The sequence below is a fragment of the Bos indicus genome, chromosome 9, assembly GCF_029378745.1.
Source record: "Bos indicus isolate NIAB-ARS_2022 breed Sahiwal x Tharparkar chromosome 9, NIAB-ARS_B.indTharparkar_mat_pri_1.0, whole genome shotgun sequence".
NCBI classification, from domain to species: Eukaryota; Metazoa; Chordata; class Mammalia; order Artiodactyla; family Bovidae; genus Bos; species Bos indicus.
Genome location: NC_091768.1, coordinates 28800538 through 28820921, shown reverse-complemented (window position 1 = coordinate 28820921; position 20384 = coordinate 28800538). Strand labels below are relative to the sequence as shown.

Here is a 20384-nt window from a genome sequence, read left to right as displayed (position 1 = left end):
TGTTACTATGAGGACAGATTCACCCAAAATGACGGATGTGGAGCCTGTGGTCAACAATTTTGCGTCATCAGCACGGGCAGGTCGCCGAAATGCTGTCCCAGACATCCAGGGTTCAACGGCTGCAGGCGGGACCTTGGAGGAGTTGCCCGTCAAACTGGAAGCCCTATCCGTGAAGGAAGGTAACACTCAAAATCCTCTTAGAGTCAGTGGTAGTTATCTCTTCCTCATCATTTCCTCGGGAACAGTCTCCCTTTTAACGAGTTAAACTTGTTTACTAAGATCTCTCAGCTTTAAGCTAAGTAGATCTTTTCAGTGTTTCACAAAGTGGACTTCTCTCTTTAATCTCCTGGTGTAAATGTGGAAACTGAACATTTATTTCTTCATTAAATATGTATAGTTATGCACAGTGCTAGTGTTTGGGAATACAAAGGTAGACAATTATAATCCTTTCTTTCAAAATTTTTTGAGGTGCTCTCGAATAATTTTCCTTCTGCCATCTGTTGGCAAGTCACCATGGAAGCTTCTGCTCCATCGTGGTATTCTACAAGCTCTTCTATTTATCATATCTAAGAATACATTTATTTTCAATTAGAGATAAGAACTTTAAGGTGGGTGTTTGTATAAAGGTTGATCTTTCTCTGCTGCTGCTGCTAAGTCGCTTCAGTCGTGTCCGACTCTGTGCGACCCCATAGACGGCAGCCTACCAGGCTCCCCCGTCCCTGGGATTCTCCAGGCAAGAACACTGGAGTGGGTTGCCATTTCCTTCTCCAATGCATGAAAGTGAAAAGTGAAAGTGAAGTCATTCAGTCGTGTCCAACTCCTAGTGACCCCATGGACTGAAGCCTATCAGGCTTCTCCGTCCATGGGATTTTCCAGTACTGGAGTGGGGTGCCATTGCCTTCTCCGGATCTTTCTCTAACCAGTAGAAAAGTTGTATTCAGAAAAAGCAAGAACTATCAAACCCCTGTAGGAAGATCTTGAGTCTTTCACCCCATTGCTTATACACAGTTCTTAAAGCTTCTAGAGGTTCGGTTCAGTTCAGTTCAGTCGCTCAGTCATGTCGGACTCTTTGCGACCCCATGAATCGCAGCACGCCAGGCCTCCCTGTCCATCACCAACTCCCGGAGTTCACTCAGACTCACGTCCATCAAGTCAGTGATGCCATCCAGCCATCTCATCCTCTGTCGTCCCCTTCTCCTCCTGCCCCCAATCCCTGCCAGCATCAGAGTCTTTTCCAATGAGTCAACTCTTCGCATGAGGTGGCCAAAGTACTGGAGTTTCAGCTTTAGCATCACTCCTTCCAAAGAAATCCCAGGGCTGATCTCCTTCAGAATGGACTGGTTGGATCTCCTTGCAGTCCAAGGGACTCTCAAGAGTCTTCTCCAACACCACAGTTCAAAACCATCAATTTTTCGGTGCTCAGCCTTCTTCACAGTCCAACTTCTCACGTCCATACATGACCACTGGAAAAACCATAGCCTTGACTAGACAGACCTTTGTTGGCAAAGTAATGTCTCTGCTTTTGAATATGCTATCTAGGTTGGTCATAACTTTTCTTCCAAGGAGTAAGCGTTTTTTAATCTCATGGCTGCAGTCACCATCTGCAGTGATTTTGGAGCCCAAAAAAATAAATTCTGACACTGTTTCCCCATCTATTTCCCATGAAGTAATGGGGCCAGATGCCATGATCTTCATTTTCTGAATGTTGAGTTTAGTTCTTTGAAAATAAATATGACAATACTGTACGCCATTTTAGACTTCATAGTGGACTCCAGTTTGTGTGTAGATGTTTATTCCTAGTGGCAGTAAGGCAAGAGAGAGCTGGAAGGCTCCGTACTTCTACCCTATCCCGGCAGGAAAGTAAGAGGGAAGGACATTCTTTGCAGGAGGATCAGCTTGTATAAAGCTCTTAGAGTGGAATGAGATGGACATGTCAAGAAGCATTAAAGCTGGCCCCTGCAACTGGAGGACAGCAGGTGAGAAGGGAGGGTAGAGATGACATTGGAGAGTAAGCAAGGAATAGCTCTCTTAGGGCTTTAGAAACCTGGGTGAGTAAAGAGGATTTTCTTCTAAATGTGAGGGAGATGATATTCATGGTTGAATATTTGAATATCCACTTTGTTACGTGAAGAATGGATTGTAGGAGAGAAATAACAGATATAGTGGAGTTAGGAAGTGCACTCCCCATTAGGAAATCTTTGGGGGCCAAATTAAACATTCAGACTCATAAGACCACATTTGGTGCCAGTCTGCTCAAAAGTATACAGGTTTAGAAACCCAGTGGGCCAGAAGAGCCACATGACATCATCTCCTTCTGTGTGAGTCCTTGCAGAAGTCCATATAAGGAGTCATGGGGGCTAGTCTCTATGAATCCCTACCCCACCACTCACTGAGAACTCAGGTGCAAGGTGACAAGATCTGCACCAATGGGAGCAATGGTGGGTTAGAAGCCACATGTCCCAGAGAGTTAATACTTGCAGTTAAGTCCATGGACACTGCAAGAGACATGCTCAGTTACAAGAGTCATGACCTTTATGGAATCCCAGTACTATGGTTCCCTACCAGTTAGCATATAGTTTCTCTCAGTACAGGTGTATTTTACCATTTGGGTCATTTCTACCATACACTTACTAACCATGCTGACATTCCAACATAATCTGATTTCCAGGATAACAGAGCTAGAAAATTAATCTCAAGTAAAATTTGCCCTTAGAGAAGGAGAAAGGATTTGTTAAGCATTTACCCATGGAACAGTTGCAGAAATCTAGTGAAAGATGATGGCTTTGAATATGTTGTAAAGATGGATGGAATTGGGTGGGTTTGGGATATGTTTTATAGGCACAATTCATAGGACTTGATGATGAACTGATGTGGTAGAAATAACTACAAGTAATGAAGAAGAGAAATAGAGGATAATTCCTGGAGCAACAGGGTAGATGGTGGTGCCATATACTGAGAAGAGCCAACATGGAAGAAAAGCAGTTTTAAGGGTTAGAGGAGTGATTTCTGCTTCCTCCATTGAGATGCCTATGAGACATCCAAGTGCTGTCAGCTGTACTTTCAAAATTGGTTCAGAAATCTGCCATTTTCTCCCTCAGAGGTCTAGTCTCTTGTTATCCCTGTGACCCCATTTTCTGTCCTTTGTCTGCACAGTCCCCATGGCAGTTCTTTCCAGCACATTTCTGCCTTTGACCCTGATGTTTTCTCTGCTGGAATGCTCTTCTCCCTGCTACCCACCTAGCTAACTTCCTTACCTTCTCAGGTCTTGACTCACATGGCCCCTTCTCAGTGAGACATTCCCAGCCAACCCAGCCCCCAAGACTTCTTGACGATTTCTGTTCTTTAATTTCCTCGGTAGCTCTTGTAAACTTCCACATGCCACACATTTTACTCATTTTAGTTATTGTCCATATTTCTCATGAAGATTTCCTTGAGGGTTGGAATGTATAGTTTTTTCTTCACTGCTTGGTACATGTGTTCATTACTCAGTCATGTCTGGCTGTGATCACATGGACTGTAGCCTGCCCGGCTCCTCTGTCCGTGAAATTCTCCAGGCCAGAATACTAGAGTGGGTAACCCATTTCCTTTTCCAGGGGATCGTCCCAACCCATTGATCGAACCTGGGTCTCCTGCTTTGCAGGTGGGTTCTTTACCATCTGAGCCACCAGGGAAGTAGCATGTGCTTAATAAATATTTGATGAATGTAGTTTGGAGAACAGAATAGTCTGCTGCTGCTGCTAAGCCGCTTCAGTCGTGCCCAACTCTGTGTAACCCCATACACGGCAGCCCACCAGTCTACTCTGTCCCTGGGATTCTCCAGGCAAGAATACTGGAGTGGGTTGCCATTTCCTTTTTCATTTCAAAGATGCCCCTGATGATTTTGATAGGACCCATTTAGGAGAAGTAGTAGAAACAGTAGTCTTATTTTAAAATGATGACAGCCAAAGATATATTTTGAAGGGTAAAAAAAAAAAAAAACAGTAAGTGGAGGCCATTGTCAGTTTGAAGATCGCAGTGACTTGAGGAAATGAAGGAGCCAGGAGAAAGAGTGAAAGTCAGATGAAATGAGGAGCTTAGAGATGATCACAAGAGTGCTGTTGAGGCACAAATAGATAGGATCCTGGATTATGAAGAAATTAGACCTGATCAGTGGAAGCAGCACCAGCTCCAAGGGTGAGCTGGCCTGGCAGCTGCTCAGGGCCCTCTCTGGGCTCAGGTGAGGCATACCCTTGGTTTTGTTCTATAGTTGTCATCTTGAAATCTTTTCATATGTTTTGAATAGTTCAGTTCAGCTCAGTCACTCAGTCATGTCCGACTCTTTGCGACCCCATGAATCGCAGCACGCCAGGCATCCCTGTCCATCACCAACTCCCGGAGTTCACCCAAACTCATATCCATCGAGTCAGTGATGCCATCCAGCCATCTCATCCTCTGTTGTTCCCTTCTCCTGCCCCTAATCCCTCCCAGCATCAGAGTCTTTTCCAATGAGTCAACTCTTCACATGAGGTAGCCAAAGTATTGGAGTTTCAGCTTTAGCATCATTCCTTCCAAAGAACACCCAGGGCTGATCTTTAGAATGGACCGGTCGGATCTCCTTCCAGTCCAAGGGACTCTCAAGAGTCTTCTCCAACACCACAGTTCAAAAGCATCAATTCTTTGGTGCTCTGCTTTCTTCACAGTCCAACTTTCACATCCATACATGACCACTGGAAAAACCATAGCCTTGACTAGACGGACCTTTGTTGGCAAAGTAATGTCTCTGCTTTTGAATATGCTATCTAGGTTGGTCATAACTTTTCTTCCAAGGAGTAAGCGTCTTTTAATTTCATGGCTGCAGTCACCATCTGCAGTGATTTTGGAGCCCAGAAAAATAAAGTCTGACACTGTTTCCACTGTTTCCCCATCTATTTCCCATGAAGTGATGGGACCAGATGCCATGATCTTCGTTCTCTGAATGTTGAGCTTTAAGCCAACTTTTTCACTCTCCTCTTTCACTTTCATCAAGAGGCTTTTTAGTTCCTCTTCACTTTCTGCCATAAGGGTGGTGTCATCTGCATATCTGAGGTGATTAATATTTCTCCCTGCAATCTTGATTCCAGCTTGTGCTTCTTCCAGTCCAGCGTTTCTCATGATGTACTCTGCATAGAAGTTAAATAAGCAGGGTGACAGTATACAGCCTTGACATACTCCTTTTCCTATTTGCAACCAGTCTCTTGTTCCATGTCCAGTTCTAACTGTTGCTTCCTGACCTGCATACAGATTTCTCAAGAGGCAGATCAGGTGGTCTGGTATTCCCATCTCTTTCAGAATTTTCCACAGTTTATTGTGACCCACACAGTCAAAGGCTTTGGCATAGTCAGTAAAGCAGAAATAGATGATTTTCTGGAACTCTGTTGCTTTTTCGATGATCCAGCAGATGTTGGCAATTTGATCTCTGGTTCCTCTGCCTTTTCTAAAACCAGCTTGAACATCTGGAAGTTCATGGTTCACATATTGCTGAAGCCTGGCTTGGAGAATTTTGAGCATTACTTTACTCACGTGTGAGATGAGTGCAATTGTGCGGTAGTTTGAGCATTCTTTGGAATTGCCTTTATTTGGTATTGGAATGAAAACTGACCTTTTCCAGTCCTGTGGCCACTGCTGAGTTTTCCAAATTTGCTGGCATATTGAGTGCAGCACTTTCACAGCATCATCTTTCAGGATTTGAAATAGCTCCACCGGAATTCCATCACCTCCACTAGCTTTGTTCGTAGTGATGCTTTCTAAGGCCCACTTGACTTCACATTCCAGGATGTCTGGCTCTAGGTGAGTGATCACACCATCGTGATTATCTGGGTCGTGAAGATCTTTTTTGTACAGTTCTTCTGTGTATTCTTGCCATCTCTTCTTAATATCTTCTGCTTCTGTTAGGTCCCTACCATTTCTGTCCTTTATTGAGCCCATCTTTGCATGAACTGTTCCCTTGGTATCTCTAATTTTCTTGAAGAGACCTCTAGTCTTTCCCATTCTGTTGTTTTCCTCTATTTTTTTGCATTGATCGCTCAGGAAGGCTTTCTTATCTCTCCTTGCTACTCTTTGGAAATCTGCATTCAAATGGGTATATTTTTCCTTTTCTCCTTTGCTTTTCACTTCTCTTCTTTTCACAGCTATTTGTAAGGCCTCCCCAGACAACCATTTTGCTTTTTTGCATTTCTTTTCCATGGGGATGGTCTTGATCCCTGTCTCGTGTACAGTGTCACGAACCTCATTCCATAGTTCATCAGGCACTCTATCTATCAGATCTAGTCCCTTAAATCTATTTCTCACTTCCACTGTATAATCATAAGGAATTTGATTTAGGTCATACCTGAATGGTCTAGTGGTTTTCCCTACTTTCTTCAATTTAAGTCTGAATTTGGCAATAAGGAGTTCATGATCTAAGCCACAGTCATCTCCCGGTCTTATTTTTGCTACCTGTATAGAGCTTCTCCATCTTTGGCTGCAAAGAATATAATCAATCTGATTTCAGTGTTGACCATCTGGTGATGTCCATGTGTAGAGACTTTTCTTGTGTTGTTGGAAGAGGGTGTTTGCTATGACCAGTGTGTTCTCTTGGCAAAACTCTATTAGCCTTTGCCCTGCTTCATTCCATATTCCAAGGCCAAATTTGCCTGTTACCCTAGGTGTTTCTTGACTTCCTACTTTTGAATTCCTATCCCCTATAATGAAAAGGACATCTTTTTTGGGTGTTAGTTCTAAAAGGTCTTGGAGATCTTCCTAGACCCATTCAACTTCAGCTTCTGCAGCATTACTGGTTGGGGCATAGACTTGGATTACTGTGATACTGAATGGTTTGCCTTGGAAATGAACAGAGATCATTCTGTCGTTTTTGAGATTGCATCCAAGTTTTGCATTTTGGACTCTCTTGTTGGCCATGATGGCTACTCTATTTCTTCTAAGGGATTCCTGCCCAAAGTAGTTGATATAATGGTCATCTGAGTTAAATTCACCCATTGCAGTCCATTTTAGTTCGCTGATTCCTAGAATGTCGATGTTCACTCTTGCCATCTCCTGTTTGACCACTTCCAATTTGCCTTGATTCATGGACCTAACATTCCAGGTTCCTATGCAACATTGCTCTTTACAGCATTGGACCTTGCTTCTTATCACCAGTCACATCCACAACTAGGTATTGTTTTTGCTTTGACTCCATCCCTTCATTCTTTCTGGAGTTATTTCTCCACTGATCTCCAATAGCATATTGGGCACCTACCGACCTGGGGAGTTCCTCTTTCAGTATCCTATCATTTTGCCGTTTCATACTATTCATGGGGTTCTCAAGGCAAGAATACTGAAGTGGTTTGCATTCCCTTCTCCAGTGAACCACATTATGTCAGACCTCTCCACCATGACCCACCTCTCTTGGGTGGCCCCACATGGCATGGCTTAGTTTCACTGAGCTAGACAAGGCTGTGGTCTGTGTGATTAGATTGACTAGTTTTCTGTGAATATGGTTTGTGTGTCTGCCCTCTGATGCCTCTTGCAACCCATACCGTCTTACTTGGGTTTCTCTTACTTTGGACGTGGAGTATCTCTTCATGGCTGCTCCAGCAAAGCGCAGCTGTTGCTCCTTACCTTGGACGAGGGTTATCTCCTCACAGCCACCCCTCCTGACCTTGAACGTGGAGTAGCTCCTCTTGGCTCTTCTGCGCCCAGTGCTGTATTTTCAATTTGCACAGGGCTCTAACAGCCATAGCCAGTCCTGAGGACCACGTCTTCCATGGTCGTATGGGTAAAAGGAAAACATCTAGACTGCAGGGGTAATTTTACAGGTTTGGTGGCAGAAAGTTGAGCTTGTCTGATCTGATGGTTTTGATTTTTTTTTTTCCCTGTGAAGTAGAAAAGAAAATGAGATTAACTCTTGGCAGCAGAGGAGGTGGAAAGTATGAGGAAGCTGAGAGAGTGTGATCCAGCATCAGGAGATGGGGAAGGGCAAGATCAGTCTGCATCCCAACTGTGGCTTTGTCACTCACCAGCTCAGTGACTTTAGGCAAGTCACTTAACCTGCTTATGCTTCAAGAGAATGGTCTATAAATGGAGATTGTAATAATACCTTTGAAGGTTGCCTGGCACATAATATTCTGGAGAATAAGAGAGAAAAGTAACTAGGAGGCAGACCCATACATCTTTTCTTTGTGTATTCTCTACGTCTACATGGACGGCAAAGAAGTATGTCCTAATCAAGTAGAAAATGACTAGGAAGCATAAAGGAAAAACTGACTGTTTTTTCCCCCAATATAGTACAAAGTAGATTTCAATATATTCTCTGTGTGATGAAAATTTATCTGTTTTTCAGATGTGAAAAAGAAAGATGAAGAAACAGCACAAGATCAATTGGAAAAGCCCAAAGATGAAGGAAAATGAAGGCTCATTACCTATCAAAAGTGCTGAGTTTCTGCACAGTCAGAGACTTAGTGGCCCTGCTTTCCTGAGATGTTTGATCTGGTAGTAACTATGGTAACATTGCAGCCCTAAGCAACGTGTGTGTAGTGGATAATTTTGTTGTGATGCTACTCACTTGGATTACAACCATGATGTCCAATGTAGGTTATTAAAAGGCAGATTACTTCCAAACTGCACCCAAGAGAGAGGTTAAGGATGTATGATCATTTAAATACATATCTTTTATCTATAAACCTAGCTAAATCCACTGTTCTCTTTTGGATTTCTTAAGCCAGATATATTTTAAATTCCATTTTTATGGTAACAGGAAAATCATTTCTTGGTAAATATAAACCAAACACTATTAATTTAAAACTGTATGGGGTTTGTAAGAAATTGTGTATTTTGGTGAGAAAAGTGATGGATTATTCAAAGAAGGATAGATAAAAGTATGTTTTTATCCAAAAATGAACCTTTCCCCCCCAAACCTTAAACAGATTTGGAAAAATAGTAGAAGTTTGACAGCTCAAACATCTCTAGAAAATTTTTGTCTGATGTATTTTGCTTCTAGTCTAAGCATACTGTGATTTTTCATGTGGACTCTTAAAATGGAAAATCTGTGATGAATAGTTTATATGAAATATGCCTATTAAATGAATCTCACTATCTTCCTTAATTTCAGTGTGCATATGTGTGTGTGTATATTTTTCTTTAATGTGAATTACACAGAACACTTTACTAGTTGCTTTGTACTGTATTTTCTTATTTTCAGGGCTTTTGTGTATATGACTTGTTTCTTAAATAATTTCCTCAGGAATGCCGACCTTAATTTTTATATCTTTCCTAAACTAGCTGACATAATAATAAGCACTTAAGTGTTTAGTGAATCGTACAGGCAGAAATCGCAAAATACTTGCTTTTAATATATATTTAATTATATATTTTAAGAGGAATGAAACCAAAACCAAAGCTTTAGTAAATTTTGATTTATTAGATATTTTAGGAGAATCATAGAATTCTGAATTTTTAGAGAAAATCTGACTAATGGATTTATTTTTATTTTCAGATCTATCTGCATGCAGTATTTTATTTGATTGTTGACTTAGGCCATGTCTGTATACAGTAATCAAATAAACTCTTTCACTATTAAAGAAACTTATTACCGACCCAAGTCTTCTTCATTTTATCTCCTACAGTGTAACAGATGGAATATGGTGACATTTTAATGAGGGAAGTGAATAGTCTGCAATATAAAACACCTCCCACTTCTCATTTCATTGACAAAGTTCATCTTTAAATCTGAGAATACAACAAAGGGGTAGATTTCAAAGAATCTGGTTGTTTTAAGTTCTTAAACATACATTTTTCTTTAAAAAATAATCAAAAGTAATCTCTTAGATGTGGTGCTAATTTTACATTCAATAAAATGTTTTAGAGCTGTAAAAATTAGGTTTCTGGAAGTTATTTAATGACATGATATTATATTGTCAGTATAAAGAGGAATTTGGAGAAGGAAGTGGCAATGCGCTCTACTATTCTTGCCTGGGAAATCCCATGGACAGAGGAGCCTGGTGGGCTAGAATCCATGGGGTCTTGAAGAGTTGGACATGGCTGTGTGACTAAGCCCTGCACACAAACGGGGGTTAGGGTGGAGTTTTCAAGTTGGGGGAGTGACAGTTTGGCCTTCTGAGTACCTTTGGTAACATCTGGAGTGTTTCTGGCTTCTGCTTGTAGGGGAAGGGGCAGGGAGAGAATGTGCTGCTGGCATCTAGTGGGCAGAGCCAGGGATGCTGCTAAACTGCTCAGTCCTACAGGGCAGACCCTCACAGCAAAGAATTATCTGACCACAAGTGTCAGTAGCACTGAAGTTGAAAAATAAAACTGTCAAGTGTGTGGATTTTGGATTCGGATGACCCAGGTTTGAGTTCTAGCTATATGATCTTGGGCATGATTTACATCATGTCTCTAAGTTTTATCTTCTTGGAATGGCATTAGTAATAGTATATAATTTATAGGATGCTATATATATATATATATGATATATGCTAAGTTGCTTCAGTCATGTCCAACTCTTTGTGACCCTGTGGACTGCAGCCTCCCAGGCTCCTCTATCCATGTGATTTTTCAGGCAAGAATACTGGAGTGCCATTTCCTTCTCCAGGGGATCATCCCAACCCAGGGATGGAATCTGTGTCTCCTATATCTCCTGCATTGGCAGGCAGATTCTTTACCACTAGCACCACCTGGGAAGCCCCTTATAGGGTGAATGGAAGCAATAAAGTATGTGGGGCACTTGGCTAATGCCTGGCAAAGAATAATTATTCAATACATATTAGTTCGGAGAAGGCACTGGCAACCCACTCCAGTACTCTTGCCTGGAGAATCCCATGGCAGGAGGAGCCTGGTAGGCTGCAGTCCATGGGGTCGCTGAGGGTTGCACACAACTGAGCGACTTCACTTTCACTTTTCACTTTCATGCATAGGAGAAGGAAATGGCAACCCACTCCAGTGTTCTTGCCTGGAGAATCCCAGGGACGGGGGAGCCTGGTGGCTGCCGTTTATGGGGTCGCACAGAGTCGGACATGACTGAAGTGACTTAGCAGCAGCAGCACCAGCAGCAAATATTAGCTATCACCATCATCATTTTTATTCTAGATGTTTTTGCCATTATTTTCCGGTATTGGAGGTGGATTTGTTAACTTGGCTATCCTCTGCTTTCCCCTATGATTTCACAAGCATTCTCAATCTTAGAACTGGGAGAAGACACTCTGATGGAAATTGACAATTCATGATAATTACCACATTAGTGCCTATTCAGTCATGCTAATGAACCATTGACAAGTGATGAGTATTACCCTTTAACAATGAGTCACCTCCCTAGTGTTTTATGACAGTTACTGACACAAAACAGAGTTTTGAGTCAGTATTTAAATGAGTAAGTGTTCCATGAAAATGTACAAGAGAAAAAGGAACAGATCTTGAGTCAGAGTATTTATCTCTCATTTAGAAGATATTTTTTTCTCATTTAGAAGACAGAAATGAAGCCATGTCCCTCCTCATTGTTATTAGTAATGACACATATTCTTAGTCACGTATGTCCTAAATCACTTTTTCATTACAAAACACATACAAATCTCTCATTTTATGCATATAATATTTTATCTTAGATGAGGTATCAAGCTTGTTGAATATTTGCCAATGAAAGGGTTTTTTGGCTGAGAAGGAATCCAGATAAAGAAGAATGAGAGGTCAGTGGTAATTTAAAGACAAAATTGAATTTACCAACCAACTTTAAAAAGAAAATCAAACTATTTCTGGGAGGCTATAGTATTTTGTCATAGCAAAGTCACTTTAAACAAAGCCCCTAGTTGGGGCTCATTCAAGAAAGTCTCCGTGCTCATTTTTGCTATTGTCTCTTTACAAGCCACTTGCTCTAGTCAATAACTGTATAAAGTCTTAATTAATACTGTCAGAGAAACCAAGACAAAAGGGGATAATAAAGCTAGAAAGAGACTATCTGGAAACTTGACTCTGTACATAGGAGGAGAAAGAACAAAAACCATTCTGCGTCATGTGCCCAGAGATTTTGTGCGTGTGTGTGTGTGATCTGGACTGGAAAGGTTTGAACCTTCTCAGAATGAGAGTGACTACAAGGGGAGGTATCTTATTTGCGAAAGGCAACACAGCATTAACTTTCAGTGTTACTAGCTGTGGTGGCTTGGGTAGATGATGGAGAGAGAGGAGAGAAGAATTACTGACGCACACTGGCTCGTTGCCTCATCTGTGGAATCTGACACCTCTAGTTCAAATTACAGCTCTTCCACGTGTGCTCATGACTTTAGTTATTTTCCTCTCTGTCTTTCAACTTCCTAACTGTATAAAATGGCAAATTATTATGAGATTTAAGTGGTAAACTGCTAAGGAAAATGCCTGACACATACCAAAGCTTATTCTTAATTGCTGTTATTAATTGCATGAGCATAAAGGGTGATGGAGACTTCAAGGTAAATGCCCTAGGTCTTATTGGTTCTTTCTTTGTTGTTTACCAAAGTAGATTTTTCTGCTAATCCTTCACTCTCTTTTCTGTCCACCAGCAGTACCTCGTTAGCTAAACCTAGGACTGATAACTAGAATGCACTCCATTTTTTTTCCAGACTTACTAATGATAACTCACAGAACATCAAAATCCGCAGCTTATTAAAAATGGAAGCTTTGACTCAAACAAAGAGCTAGAGAATGTATTGTTACTGTTAAAAGCCTAGAACAGATTTCTCGTTGAGCACACGGTGATAGGAAAAATTATCATTATAGCCATCCTTTGAGTGACTGGTGATTACTAAGCACCCTTGCCGACCCTTTTGAAGCTTCATAATAATGGTCATACAAAAATGGTTCATGATGTTTCTCATATTCAGATGAATAAAATGGATTCAAGAGGGCCTTCAGGAATTCACTCAAGTAAGAAAATGACAACTGTGACCTTGTTGGATAGGGCTCTCAGGACCAGCATATGCTTTTCCTATACTGCTCTCAATGGCCCCTTTGCCTCAAACCATCGCGTACACAAGTTTCATTAAATTTGTGGAAAATGTCATTGATAGTTTGATAGGGATCGCAAAGAATCTGTCAATTGATTTGGGCCGTAGAGTCATTTTCACAGTATTGATTCTTCTAATCCAAGAACATGGGGTATCTCTCCATCTGTTTGTGCCATCTTTGATCTCTTTCATCAGTGACTTAAAGTTTTCTGCATACAAGTCCTTGGTCCCTGTTGTTATTGTTCAGTTGCTAAAGTTGTGTCCAACTCTTTGTGACCCATGGTTTAGGTAGGCTTATTCCTAGGTATCTTATTCTTTTTGTTGCACTGATGGTTGGGATTATTTCCTTAATTTCTCTTTCTGATTTCTCATTGTTGTTATTCAGTCACTCAGTCATGTCTGATTCTTTGTGACCTTATGGACTGCAGGATGCCAGGCTTCCCTGTCTTTTACTCTCTCCCAGAGTTTGGGACCAGATGCCATGATCTTAGTTTTTTGAATGTTGAGTTTTTTCAATGTTTAAGCCAACTTTTTTATTCTGCTCTTTCACCTTCATCAAGAGGCTCTTTAGTTCCTCTTCGCTTTCTGCCATAGGGTGGTGTCATATGCATATCTGAGGTTGTTGGTGTTTTTCCTGGCAATCTTGATTCCAGCTTTTGCTTCATCCAGCCCAGCATTTCACATCATCTACTCTGCATATAAGTTAAATAAGTGTTCATTGTTAGTGTATAGGAATGCAAGGGATTTCTGTGTTTTAATTTTATATCCTTCAACTTTTCTAATTTCATTGATTAACTCTAGCAGTTTTCTGGTGGTATCTTTAGGGTTATCTGTGTATAGTATCATGTCATCTGCAAACAGTGGGAGTTTTACTTCTTTTCCAATCTGGATTCCTTTTATTTCCTTTTCTTCTCTGATTGCTGTGACCAAGACTTCCAAAACTATATTGAATTATAGTGGTTAAGAGTGGGCACCCTTGTCTTGTTCCTGATCTTAGAGGAAAATGCTTTCAGTTTTTCACCATTGAGAAAAATGTTTGTTCTGGGTTTGTCATATATGGTCTTTACTCCAGTATTCATTGAAACACTATTTACAATATCTAGGATATGGAAGCAACCTAGATGTTGGTACATATATACAATGGAATATTACTCAGCCATAAAAGGAATGAATTTGAGTCAGTTGTAGTGAAGTGGATGAACCTGTTATACAGAGCTTCTTATACAAAGTAAAGTCAGAAAGAGAAAAACATTGTGTAGTAACATATAAATGGAATCTAGAAAAAAATAGTACTGATGAACCTATCTACAGGGAAGAAATGGAGATGCAAACATAGAAAATGGACTTGACACAGCAGGGGAAGGACAGGGTAGGACCAACTGAGAAAGTAGCATTGACATATACACTAGCATGGGTGAAATAAAATAGATAATAGTGAGAAGCTGCTTTGTAACACAAGGAGCCCGGCCTGGGGCTCTGTGAAGACCTAGAGGGGTGGCATGAGAGGCAGGAGGGAGACTCAAGAGGGCCATATATAAGTACGACTGATTCATGTTGTTGAATGGCAGAAATGACCACAACATTGTAAAGCAATTATCCTCCCCACACCCCCCCCCAAAAAAAAAGATTGGTCTGAATTCCACTCAGGATTCCTAAGAAAACTGAAAAGTTGTACATGGGCATAGGAACAATTTTATTTGTTTTCCATTTATTCATTCATTCACTCCTTCATTAATGTATATTTTACCTTATTCCAGAAAAGATAGGGCAAACTCACTTGCCATTTAATTTGCCATTAACTTGAGACCCTGAAGGAACGGAAAATTGGTGAGGAGCCTGTGGCTATGTGGGGTGGGAAGTAGTGCCCAGAAGTGAAGTGAAGGGGATAAAGCTAAACTGAAAACAAGAAGCACCACGCCCACACTCTACTCATTTCAGGTTTGTCCTGGGTCTGGTCACAGTTACGGAAAGGGCATACTCACATTCTTTGGGACACACAAAAATAACATGGCAGGATATATAAATATCTTAAAAATAGGGCCACAAAGGCAAATGAAATGATCTCCCTGGCTCCATGCAGGTGTAGTTCAGAGTCTGAATGATGTTCGGCAGCACTGAATGCAGAGAAGCGCCTGATGTGCTGGATGGGGGTGGGGATGGCTACAGAGGTCTGGGCAACCATTCTCAGAGCAACAAGCTAGGAAAAAGCTTTTGCACCAACTCAGAGTGTATGGAATTGACTTCAGCAGCTCTGTGAAGGCTCTCACAGTGCTTTAGGTATATTAGATATTCAAAATTCCTGGTCTGTAATAAAAGTTTCACCTAAATTGGTTTTCTATTTGTAGAAGGGGTTTACTTTTTAAATCTTTCCTTGATATTATAATACTGTCAAGAGCAGTAGAAAAACACAGAGGGATATCAGGCAATAAATGTGGGTTTGATTTCAGAATTTTGTCTTAAATTTAGCCTGAGTTGACTGTAAGCCTTAGGTAAATAATTTTTCACTACTGTTTTCGTTTTACTACTATAGAGTCCATGGAATTCTCCAGGCCAGAATACTGGAGTGGGTAGTCTCTCCCTTTTCCAGGGTATCTCCCCAACCTAGGGATCAAACCCAGGTCTCCCGCATTGCAGGCAGATTCTTCATGAACTGAGCCACAAGGGAAGCCCACCCACAAGAGAGCCTGTGCCAGACTGGCAGATTCAAACCTCTTCTTAGAGCCTCATTATTCTACTAGTGAGGTCAGCCTTCCCCGTGCCCCCCACCCCGGCATCTTCTCCCTAGGATTTCAGAGCTTCTCACCTCCAGCTGCACATTGACCCAGAGAATTAAATAAATGTCCGATGCCTGACCCAATCGCAGCCCAGTTGGGAGCCACTGCTGTAGCCTGCTCTGAACTGGACGCTGGGTGACCTGCTAGAGGGCAAAGTCTGCGTTTATTTTCCCATTAACCTTATATGAGACCCTGAGAGGTCTGAGAGGCGTGGCGCTGGAGCGGCCAAGAGGAGCTACCCCACGCCCAAGGGCAAAGGAGAAGCCCAAGCAAGACGGTAGGAGCAGCGAATTAATGGTTAGAATCAAACCCCCTCCCCCCCCAGAGATCTCAGAGGGCTCAAACAAACCTTGTGCACAACCAGAACCCAGGGACCCCACAGAGACAGAGACAGAACTGTGTCTGAGCATCTCCTGTGGAGGTACGGGTCAGCGGTGGACTGCCACAGGGGCAGGGGCTCTGGGTGCTGCAGACTTGGGTATGGCGTAAGCGCTCTTGGAGGAGGTTGCCATTAACCCCACCATTACACAGGACTGGGAAATAGACTACTGGATGGCACCAACGGAACCTTGTGCAAACAGGACACAGGAGAAAGGAGCCGTGACCCCACAAGAGACTGACCCAGACTTGCCTGTGAGTGTCCAGGAGTCTCTGGTGGAGGTGTGGGTCAGCAGTGGCCTGCTGCAGGGTTGGGGGGCACTGAATGTAGCAGTGCGTGCTTGGGATCTTTTGAAGGAGGTCACTTTTATCTCCATTACCTCCACCATAGTTTGGCCCCATGGCATAAGCACTCTGATAGGAGCTACCCCATGTCCCAGGTCAGGGGCAGTGGCCAAGAGTGCCAGGCTGCGATGGCGCAGGAGTTGCGGAGAGGAGCTACCCCACGCCCGAGGCCAGGGTGGCAGCTGGGAGGAGCAACCCCACGTCCAAGGAGCGGTGGCTGTGCGGGTGCAGGAGGGCCTAGAGGAGCTACTCCACGTTCAAGGTCAGAGGGGCGGCGGTGAGGAGATAGATACCCCTTGGCCAAGGTAAGGAGCAGCGGCTCTGCTTTGCTGGAGAAGCCGTGAAGAGATACCCCATGCCCAAGGTAAGAGAAACCCAAGTAAGACGGTAGGTGTTGCGAGAGGGCATCAGAGGGCCCACACACTGAAACCATAATCACAGAAAACTAGTCAATCTAATCACACGGACCACAGCCTTGTCTAACTCAATGAAACTAAGTCATGCCGTGTGGGGCAACCCAAAATGGGTGGGTCATGGTGGAGAGGTCTGACAGCATGTGGTCCACTGGAGAAGGGAATGGCAAACCACTTCAGTATTCTTGCCTTGAGAACCCCATGAATAGTATGAAATGGCAAAATGATAGGATACTGAAAGAGGAACTCCCCAGGTCAGTAGGTGCCCAATATGCTATTGGAGATCAGCGGAGAAATAACTCCAGAAAGAATGAAGGGATGGAGCCAAAGCAAAAACAATACCTAGCTGTGGATGTGACTGGTGATAGAAGCAAGGTTCGATGCTGTAAAGAGCAATATTGCATAGGAACCTGGAATGTCAGGTCCACAAATCAAGGCAAATTGGAAGTGGTCAAACAGGAGATGGCAAGAGTGAACGTCGACATTCTAGGAATCAGCGAACTAAAATGGACTCAAGTAGGTGAATTTAACTCAGATGACCGTTATATCTACTACTGTGGGCAAGAATTCCTGAGAAGAAATGGAGTAGCCATCCTAGTCAACAAAAGAGCCCGAAATGAAGTACTTGGATGGAATCTCTAAAACGACAAAATGATCTCTGTTCTTCTCCAAGGCAAACCATTCATCACAGTAATCCAAGTCTATGCCCCGACCACTAATGCTGAAGAAGCTGAACAGTTCTATGAAGACCTACAAGACCTTCTAGAACTAACACCCCAAAAAATGTCCTTTTCATTACAGGGGACAAGAATGTCAAGAAACACCTGGAGTAACAGGCAAATTTGGCCTTGGAGTACAGAATGAAGCAGGGCAAAGGCTAATAGAGTTTTGCCAAGAGAACTCACTGGTCATAGCAAACACCCTCTTCCAACAACACAAGAGAAGACTCTAAACATGGACACCACCAGATGGTCAACACCGAAATCAGATTGATTATATTCTTTTCAGCCCAAAATAGAGAAGCTCTATCAGATCAGATCAGTCCCTCAGTCGTGTCCGACTCTTTGTGATCGCACGAATCGCAGCACACTAGGCCTCCCTGTCCATCACCAACTCCCGGAGTTCACACAGACTCATGTCCATCGAGTCAGTGATGCCATCCAGCCATCTCATCCTCTGTCGTCCCCTTCTCCTCCTGCCCCCAATCCCTCCCAGCATCAGAGTCTTTTCCAATGAGTCAACTCTTTGCATGAGGTGGCCAAAGTACTGGAGTTTCAGCTTTAGCATCATTCCTTCCAAAGAAATCCAAGGGCTGATCTCCTTTAGAATGGACTGGTTGGATCTCCTTGCAGTCCAAGGGACTCTCAAGAGTCTTCTTCAACATCACAGTTCAAAAGCATCAATTCTTCAGCACTCAGCCTTCTTCACAGTCCAACTCTCACATCCATACATGACCACAGGAAAAACCATAGCCTTGACTACACGAACCTTTGTTGGCAAAGTAATGTCTCTGCTTTTCAATATGCTATCTAGGTTGGTCATAACTTTCCTTCCAAGGAGTAAGAGTCTTTTAATTTCATGGCTGCAGTCACCATCTGCAGTGATTTTGGAGCCCAGAAAATAAAGTTTGACACTGTTTCCACGGTTTCCCCATCTATTTCCCATGAAGTGATGGGACCAGATGCCATGATCTTCATTTTCTGAATGTTGAGCTTTCAGCCAACTTTTTCACTCTCCTCTTTCACCTTCATCAAGAGGCTTTTGAGTTCCTCTTCACTTTCTGCCATAAGGGTGGTGTCATCTGCATATCTGAGGTGACTGATATTTCTCCCTGCAATCTTGATTCCAGCTTGTGTTTCTTCCAGCCCAGCGTTTCTCATGATGTACTCTGCATATAAGTTAAATAAACAGGGTGATAATATACAGCCTTGACGTACTCTTTTTCCTATTTGGATCCAGTCTGTTGTTCCATGTCCAGTTCTAACTGTTGCTTCCTGACCTGCATACAGGTTTCTCAAGAGGCAGGTCAGGTGGTCTGGTATTCCTATCTCTTTCAGAATTTTCCACAGTTTATTGTGATCCACACAGTCAAAGGCTTTGGCATAGTCAATAAAGCAGAAATAGATGTGTTTCTGGAACTCTCTTGCTTTTTCCATGATCCAGCAGATGTTGGCAATTTGATCTCTGGTTCCTCTGCCTTTTCTAAAACCAGCTTGAACATCAGGAAGTTCACGGTTCACATATTGCTGAAGCCTGGCTTGAAGAATTTTAACAGTCAGCAAAAAGAAGACTGGGAGCTGACTGGGGCTCAGATCATGAACTCCTTTTTGCCAAATTCAGACTTAAATTGAAGAAAGTAGGGAAAACCACTAGACCATTCAGGTATGACTAAATCCAATCCCTTATGATTATACAGTGGAAGTGAGAAATAGATTGAAGGGACTAGATCTGATAGACAAGTGTGCCTGATGTACTCTGGATGGAGATTCATGACATTGTACAGGAGACGGATCAAGACTATCCCCATGGAAAAGAAATGCAAAAAAGCAAAATGGCTGTCTGAGGAGGCCTTACAAATAGCTGTGAAAAGAAGAGAAGTGAAAAGCAAAAGAGAAAAGGAAAGATATACCCATTTGAATGCAGAGTTCCAAAGAGTAGCAAGGAGAGATAAGAAAGCCTTCCTCAGTGATCAGTAATCAGTACAAAGAAATAGAGGAAAACAACAGAATGGGAAACACTAGAGATCTCTTCAAGAAAATTAGAGATACCAAGGGAACAGTTCATGCAAAGATGGGCTCGATAAAGGACAGAAATGGTAGGGACCTAACAGAAGCAGAAGAAGACCTAAAGAAGCAGAAGAGGTGGTAAGAACACACAGAAGAACTATAAAAAAAAGATCTTCAAGACCCAGATAATCACAATGGTGTGATCAACAACCTAGAGCCAGACATCCTGGAATGCAAAGTCAAGTGGGCCTTAGGAAGCATCACTATGAACAAAGCTAGTGGAGGTGATGGAATTCCAGTTGAGCTATTTCAAATCGTAAAAGATGATGCTGTGAAAGTGCTGCATTCAATATGCCAGCAAATTTGGAAAACTCAGCAGTGTTCACAGGACTGGAAAAGGTCGGTTTTCATTCCAATCTCAAAGAAAGGCAATGCCGAAGAACGCTCAAATTACTGCAGAATTGCAATCATCTCACACACTAGTAAAGTAACGTCAAAATTCTCCAAGCCAGGCTTTAACATATGTGAACCGTGAACTTCCAGATGTTCAAACTGGATTTAGAAAAGACAGAGGAACCAGAGATTAAATTGCCAACATCCGTTGTATCATCGAAAAAGCAAGAGAGTTTCAGAAAAACATCTATTTCTGCTTTATTGACTATGCCAAAACCTTTGACTGTGTGGATCACAATAAACTGTGGAAAATTCTTCAAGAGATGGGAATACCAGACCACCTGACCTGCCTCTTGAGAAATTTGTATGCAGGTCAGGAAGCAACAGTTAGAACTG

At 42.4% G+C, this 20384-nt stretch overlaps 1 protein-coding gene across 2 annotated transcripts in view; it reads left to right on the top strand.

The window, feature by feature from the left end:
• The window catches only part of PKIB (cAMP-dependent protein kinase inhibitor beta), a 120751-nt gene extending 111171 nt beyond the window's left edge, over positions 1-9580 (top strand). The window contains exons 1-2 of one of the 2 annotated variants that reach the window (XM_019967132.2): positions 6-179; positions 8336-9580. In XM_019967132.2, coding sequence (XP_019822691.1) covers positions 8-179; positions 8336-8403 — 240 coding nt within the window. In that variant the 5' untranslated portion in view covers positions 6-7 and the 3' untranslated portion in view covers positions 8404-9580. Of the gene's footprint in view, positions 1-5; positions 180-8335 lie in introns of those variants that run through there. The other variant, XR_011568405.1, reaches the window with a different exon arrangement.
• Positions 9581-20384: the final 10804 nt, after the last annotated feature.